A 7,889-nucleotide genomic window follows, 5' to 3' on the forward strand; every position below is an offset into this window, starting at 1 on the left:
ATAAAAGTAACCACATTTGTTTGGCATACTTGTGACAAAGCTGACCAAGCAGTGGCTGCCTCAGAGCCTGCCCCCAAGGGCTGCAGGCATCTGCAAACGCCTGGAATCCATTCGTGGCACCCCAGGTGGAAAGCCCTATTCTAGGCTTTGGCCTTAGGTACATGGCTGAGTTGAAGAGAAGGATGAGACCTTTGGAATAAGGAGGCCAATGAATTGAGAAGCCGGGATGTGGATGAGCTGTATGGGATATTGAAGGCTTTGGGGATGCTGACAGGAGGGAGCCAGAGAGCCAGGGAAGGAGGGCACTGCTGAGACCTCCTCTCCAGACCCAGCAGCACTGGGAGTGAGGGGCTACTGGGCGGGGGAAGAGGCATCCTCAAGGTTGGCCAGCTTTGTAGAGAGCAAAAGGGTAGAGCATATGCCCAGAGAAGAGGCTGAGGATGAATTCTCTACTTGATTTCCTCTAGAAAAGACCACGAAACTTTTTACTAGGGTGTAACTAAAAGAAAAGTTTTCAGATTCTGAAGGTAACAGATAATGTCAGTCTTTTTCTTCTATTGTGCCAAGTCCAGGAAGTTCTCTTTCACAAAGAACTCACTCTTGAGTTTTCCTGTTCTTATTTGAAAGAAAACCATCTTTTAATGATGATAGTAGCTCAACTAATACATATTATTTGCTGTGTGTGAGGTACTAAGTGTTGACACATACGAGCTCATTTCATCTTCATAAGACCTCCTGCGTTCAGTATAGTCATGATCCCCATTTATGGATGAGGAAAGAGAGGACCTGGGAAACTAAGTAACTTGCCCCTGGTCTCAAAACTAATAAGTGGCAGAGTCACAGTTCCAACGTGGGAAGTCTGGTTTCAGAGCCCACTTTCACCCACTGCCCTCAACATTAGTTTGGAGACACACAACAGTGATAATAAAAGTTGCTATTTATTGAGCCACGGGGAATGCGCTAAATTATCTTTCCCCTCCTCTACATGGCAGCCTCCATTTCCTCATCTGTAAAATGGGGATAAGTAACTTACCCAAGTTCTTGACAGAGCTGGGATCTCCTGTGCTCCCGACTCTTCGGCGAAGGGAAGCGGAGAGAATGCGGGCTTTGGCATTGGTGCTGGGTGAGACTGTTTCCAAGGCACGGCCATGAGAACCCGAGGACATATGATTGCAGTTGTCCCTACCAGCCTTCTGGCTCTTCAAGTCAAATTTCTATCATTTATCAAACCAGATCCTCATATGAATCCCATCAGTCAAGCCAGGCCTGACTATCCCCATCTGACAGATAGGAAAACAGGCCCAGAGCTGGCAGAGTTGGGCAGGAGTACCAGCTCCTGGTCCACTCGGACCCCAGGCCTGGGCTTCTTTCACAGGACACACGTAGGCCTCCATTTCTACAGAGCATGTGTAACTGGCCAGCTCTGAACAGACCTGGGCATCTGTGCTGTCTTCCCTGTGACACCTTTATCTGTCCTTTCTAGCAGGGAACCAAGCAGAGCCAGCAGCCCCAACACAACCCGTCCTTCCTCTCCTTCCCACAGCCACCTCCACAATGTAATGGTCCACCTGCAGCAGGAAAACAAGAAGCTGAAGAAGGAGATAGAAGAGAAGAAGACGAAAGCTGAGAACGCAAGGCTATGCACCAAAGCCCTAGGCCCGAGCAGAACGGAGTCCACACAGAGGGAGAAAGTGTGCGGCGCCTTGGGCTGGAAGGGGTTGCCCCAGGATGTGGGTCAAAGAATGGACCTCACCAAGTACATCGGGATGCCCCACTGCCCGGGTACGTCTGCCATTTGTCAAAAAAATAAGTATGATTTTTTTCTTTAAATCACTGGATTGAGAATTCAGGTAGGAAGAAGAAAATAGGCCTTTTGTGACCTCAAGTCATTTTCTTAGCTACTTTGGACCAAAGATCGTTGTTTTCACATCTGTAAAGGGAGGAGGCAAATTAAGACCCCTTCTGATCTAAGAACATCTGAAGCATACCCAAGTGCCTCGTATCTCAGACCTGTCCCCTCCCCTGACCCAGACCCATTTTAGGGAACAGGTAGAAGAGGCATCTTCCTTCTACGTCTGGAAACCCCATAAGAGCACCCCAGCCACCTACCCAGCCTGGGTCCACAGCCGCCTTTCCTGCCACCTGTAAACTCCATGTTACCCCAGAGGCAAGAAGTCACCCTGCGGCAGAGCTGCCTGGCCATGCGGCCAGCCCTTGAGGAATCACCTCGTTAATTTCTCCTCGAATCAAAACTCTCATTTCCTCCCCGTTCCCTCAGGTTCCTCGTACTGCTAGAATCCACATCTAGCCCTGAGCAGCATTTCCACGCGTGTTTCTTCAGAGGACAGTGAGTTCCCAGCCCTCCCTCTCTCTTGACCTGGATCAGCTCTTACAGGAATATATCACAGTCCCAGCCTATTTCGCAAGACACTAACTTTTGTTGAGTTTTGTCCACTTCCTGCCATGGAGTGAGCTTTAGAACCATACTACCATCTCCAGGCCCAAACTGAAATAAAGACATGAGCACGAGCACAGCAGTTGTGGTGAGCTCTTGGCGTCTTGCAGACATTTCTGCCCCGCAATCCCCCAGCAACGTGTTCATCCTGTTTTCTCTGGATTCTAAGAGATATTGGTCTCTTCCATATATGGGGAAGCCATAATCCCCAATGCAAGCTTCTGGATTCGTTTTTAAACCAACAAAAATGATAAGTAGCTCCTTTTTCTTTTCTCTCCATTACTATCTGAAACTTAAAAAGAGAAAGTCTAAAAACTCCAAAAAGGAAGTAATCCTGAGACCCCAAAGAAAGGAAGAGCAATAAGGGCTGTATTTTCCAAATGGGGGAGCAAGAGCACACCACCTGCCCCCACCCCCCACCCCACCACGGGGCTCCACATTCCATTCCTCCTTCTAACAATTTTATTTTCCTTCCCCAGCCACCTCAATACAAGTGAAATTCCATTATGACAAACTCCAAGGACAGCTAATATTTTGTTCTGGTAGGATTTTGTTAAACTGAGTACATGTCTAGAATTTATATTTCTAGTCTATAGGAAGTGGAGACAACTCACTACTAGGGTAATATTAATGTAAGAGAAAGAAATGAAAGATCTTACACTTCTGAGTGGGGCAGTAAAAGTGAAGGAAGAAACCCACTGGTTAGCAAGGATTCTTCAATATTCTTCCTGGGCCTAATAAAGGCCAAGAAAGTTCACTGCTAATAGGAACACTAACATGTTACATAGGATGCCCCTGATGGAACTTGGGAAGGACAGTTCCAGAAATGCAGTGTGAGCTAGGAGTGACAGGCATCTCTGGTAGTTTCTGTTATGATAGTTGTTGTCTGTTTAAGCTCTTTGAACTATGTTCCCCCATGTGGTTTAGAATATGGGTTTGTTTTCTAGAGAAAACAAAGATTGAAAAATCTAGTACTAATCTAGCCTGTGGCTTACTTTATTCAAACTAAAGTTCAATGCCATTAAAATCCCCAGCCTAGTCTACTAAAAAGGGATTTTATCTCTATAATTTACAAAAATATTTCATATATGTTGGCCAAAATGATAATCTCTGGTTTCTTTGAATGTTATACATCTTTCCAAAGTTATCTTTCACTTCCTGTGGCGTGATTACACCAGAGCAAAGCAGGTAGTCAGTTACGGAGAGCTAATTGGTAGCAGAGCCAGAAAAACATCGACATATTACCCAGCCATCTGACTTTGACAGGACAGCCCAGCCAGGCAGAAGACCTGGCTGAGTACAGGGCATGGACTTAGAGAAGTGCAGTTTCTCTAAAGACACGAGGAAGGGCAGAGAAACTGAGTGTTGCCTGCCTATAATTTGTTAAGAAATAACCAAGGAATTGAGTTCCTAAAAAGTAGTTCGAACAGCTGATATTAAAAAGAAATGGTTACAACAACACTCTTTTATGAATTTTTTTAAAAAGCATTCAACAAATGAGGATTAGAAGGAAACTACCTCAGCATAATAAAACCACATATGAAAAACCCAGAACAAACATTATACTCAATGGTGAAAGACTAAAAGCTTTTCCTCTAAGATCAGGAATAAGGCAAGAACACCTACTTTGCCACTTCTATGCAGCATCGTACTGGCAGTTCTAGCCAGAGCAATTAGGCAAGAAAAAGAAATAAAAGGGATTCAAATTGGAAAGGAAGAAGTAAAATTATCTCTGTTCACAAATCTTATATGTAAAAAACCCTAAAGACTCTACAGACCACCCCCCCACCAAAAAAAAGCCTGGTAGAACTAATAATGAATTCAGCAAAGTAACAGGATACAAAGTCAACACACAAAAATGAGTTGCAGGTTTATATAACAACAATTAATAATCTGAAAAGGAAATTATAAAAATAATTTCATTTCATTTATAATAGCATCAAAAATAAACAAATACCTGGGAATTAACCAAGGCAGTAAAAGACTTGTACAATGAAAACTGTAAAACATTACTGAGAGAAATTAAAGAAGACATAAACAGAAACACATCCCATGTTCATGGATTGAAAGACTTAATATTAAGATGTCAGTATACACAAAGTGATCCACAGATTCAAAGTAATCTCTGTCAAAATCCCAATTTTTTTTTTTTTTGCAGAAATAGGAAAACTCAACCTAAAACTCACATGGAATCTTAAGGGAACCCAACAGCCAAAACAGTCTCAAAAAAGAAGAATAAAACTGAAGAACTTACTGATTTCAAAACTTACTACAAACCTACAGTAATCAAAATAGTGTGGTACTGCCATATAAATCAAAAGACAGACATACAAACCAATGGAATAGACTAGAAAGAATCCCAGAAATAAACTCTCACATATATGGTCAAATAATTTTGACAAGGATGCCAAGACTATGAAATGGGGAAAGAATAGTTTTTGTTTTAGTTTTCCAACAAATGATGCTGGGAAAACTGAATATTTGCATGCAAAAAAATAAAGCTGTGCCCTTACCTAACACCTTATACAAAAATTAACTCAAAATGGATCAAAGACCTAAATGTAGCCACTAAAACCATAAAACTCATAGAAGAAAACATGGAACAAACCCTTCATGGCACTAGATTTGGCAGTGATTAGTTCACCAAAGGCACAGGCACCAAAAGAAATAATAGACAAATTAGACATCATGAAACTTTTAAAATTTTGTGCATCAAAAGCAATATCAACAGAGTAAAAAGGCAACCCACAGAATAGGAGAAAATATTTCCAAATCATATCTCTGATGTTAATATCCAGAATATATGGAGAACTCCTAAAACTCAAGAAAACAAACAACCCAGTTCAAAAATGGGCAGAGCATATGCCGAAGAATGAAACTGGACCCCTATCTTTCACCATATACAAAAATTAACTCCAGATGGATTAAAGATTTAAATGCAAGACCTCAAACTATAGAAATCGTTATCGCCTGTAATCCCAGCACTTTGGGAGGCCGAGGCGGGCGGATCATGAGGACAGGAGATCAAGACCATCCTGGCTAACACGGTGAAACCCCGTCTCTACTAAAAAAAAGAAAAAAAATTAGCTGGGCATGGTGGTGGGCGCCTGTAGTCCCAGCTACTAGGGAGGCTGAGGCAGGAGAATGGCATGAACCCAGGAAGCGGAGCTTGCACTGAGCCGAGATCACACCACTGCACTCCAGCCTGGCAACAGAGCGAGACTACTACTCAAAAAAAAAAAGAAAGAAAGAAATCGTTATCGGGCCAGGTGTGGTGGCTCACACCTGTAATCCCAGCACTTTGGGAGGCCAAGGCAAGCGGATCACGAAGTCAACCATCCTGGTCAACATAGTGAAACCCCGTCTCTACTAAAAATACAAAAATTAGCTGGGCGTGGTGGCACACATCTGTAGTCCCAGCTACTTGGGAGGCTGAGGCAGGAGAATTGCTTAAACCCAGGAGGCGGAGGTTGCAGTGAGCCGAGATCAAGCCACTGCACTCCAGCCTGGCAACAGAGCAAGACTTTGTCTCAAAAAAAAAAAAAAAGAAAAGAAAAGAAAAGAAAAAAAAAAGAAATCATTCTCGACATCGGCTTTGGCCAACAATTTTTGGCTAAGTCAGCAAAAACAATTGCAACAAAAACAAAAATTGGTAGGAGGGACCTAATAAACTAAAGAGCTTCTACACAGCAAAAGAAACCATCAGCAGAATAAACAACCTACAGAGTGGGAGAAAATAGTCACAAACTACGCAGCTGACAAAGGCCTAATATCTAGAATCTATAAGGAACTTAAACAAATCAAGCAAAAAACAAATAACCCCATTTAAAAAATGGGCAAAGGACATGAACAGACACTTCTCAAAAGAAGACATACAAGCAGGCAACAAACATATGAAAAAATGCTCATGATCACTAATCACCAGAGAAATGCAAATCAAAACCACAATGAAATACTATCTCACACCCGTCAGAATGGCTATTACTAAAAAGTCAAAAAATAACAGATGCTGGCAAGGCTGGTGAGAAAAGGCAACACTTATATACTGCTGGTGAGAATGTAAATTAGTTCAGCCACTGTGAAAACAGGTTTGAAGGTTTCTCAAAGAACTTAAAATCGACCTACCATTTGACCCAGCAATCCCATGAGTAGGCGTATACCCGAAGGAAAATAAATCATTCTACCAAAAAGACACATGCACTCGCATGTTCATCGCTGCACTATTCACAATAGCAAAGACATGGAATCAACCTAGGTGCCCAGCAACGGTGGACTGGATAAAGGAAATGTACGTACACACCGTGGGGTACTACGCAGCCATAGAAAAGAATGAAATCATGTCCCTTGCAACCACATGGATGCAGCTGGAGGCCATAATCCTCAGCTAATTCCTGCAGGAACAGAAAATCAAATACCACCTCTTCTCACTTATAAGTGGGAACTAAACATTGAGCACACAGGGACATAAATATAGGAACAATAAACACTATGGACTACTTGCTTGGGGGGACTAGAGAGAGGGAAATGGGTTGAAAAAATACCTGTTGGGTACTATGCTAACTACCTGGGTGATGGGATCCATACCCCAAACCTCCACATCACACAGTATACCCATATAATGAAGCTGCATGTGTACCCTCAGTATCTAAAATAAAAGTTGAAATTTAAAAATTTTTAAAAAGTTACCAATGCAAAAAAAAAAAAAAAAGGAAGAGGACTTGAGACATTTCTCCAAAGAAGATAAACAAATGGCCAATAATAAGCACATGAAAAGATGCTCAACACCACTAATTACTAGGGAAGTGGAAATCAAAACTGCAATGAGATACCAGCCATTAGGATGGTTACACTAAAAAAAAAAATACAGACAATAACAAGGGTCAGCCAGACTCAGGAGTCCACAATGGGGCCATGGTGCTAGAGACCATGTTGTCATAGGTATGCTTTTGTACCTCTAGAAAAACAATCAGTTGCCATCTGAAGAAAAGACAGTGAGACTCAGAATATTAAAGCTGGAAGGAACTTTAAGGAAGATCTGAATGGAAAGGGTCTGTAATTTAAAAAAACACTGGAAACAGGAAGAGACAGAGCCTTGAGCAGAAGCTCCAGTACCGTGGCAAATTCAGGGGGAGCTGCTGTGGGCAGGGGACCCCTCCATTCCTCTTGTAGCACCCACATGTATCAAGTATCCTTTACCAGGTGTTCCTTGCTTATAAATAAGATGGTTGAGTTGGACCCATTGTTTTAATAGCCTCTCTGACCTTATTTTTTTATCTAAGGGACTTAGTGAGTTTGTGACCAAGGTCACAGCTTATTAATAATAACTGTTAACTAGAACCTCAATCTTTTTCCTACTCCATTGCCTGAGTCTGTAAATAGGTCACACATCAGCCAACTTCTAGTCCTCCAACCTAGGGCCAAGATTAGAAGGCTT

The 7,889-nt window shown here is 42.3% G+C and overlaps 1 protein-coding gene across 14 annotated transcripts in view; it reads left to right on the plus strand.

The window, feature by feature from the left end:
* PMFBP1 (polyamine modulated factor 1 binding protein 1) overlaps positions 1 to 2,529 on the plus strand; it is a 171,460-nt gene extending 168,931 nt beyond the window's left edge. For 7 of the 14 annotated variants that reach the window (XM_054453198.2, XM_054453204.2, XM_054453202.2 and 4 more), the window contains 2 exons: positions 1,544 to 1,782; positions 2,279 to 2,529. In XM_054453198.2, coding sequence (XP_054309173.2) covers positions 1,544 to 1,782; positions 2,279 to 2,295 — 256 coding nt within the window. In that variant the 3' untranslated portion in view covers positions 2,296 to 2,529. Of the gene's footprint in view, positions 1 to 1,483; positions 2,196 to 2,278 lie in introns of those variants that run through there. The other 7 variants (XM_054453195.2, XM_054453193.2, XM_054453194.2 and 4 more) reach the window with 2 other exon arrangements.
* Positions 2,530 to 7,889: the final 5,360 nt, after the last annotated feature.

Source organism: Pongo pygmaeus, chromosome 18 (assembly GCF_028885625.2).
Source record: "Pongo pygmaeus isolate AG05252 chromosome 18, NHGRI_mPonPyg2-v2.0_pri, whole genome shotgun sequence".
Taxonomy (NCBI): domain Eukaryota; kingdom Metazoa; phylum Chordata; class Mammalia; order Primates; family Hominidae; genus Pongo; species Pongo pygmaeus.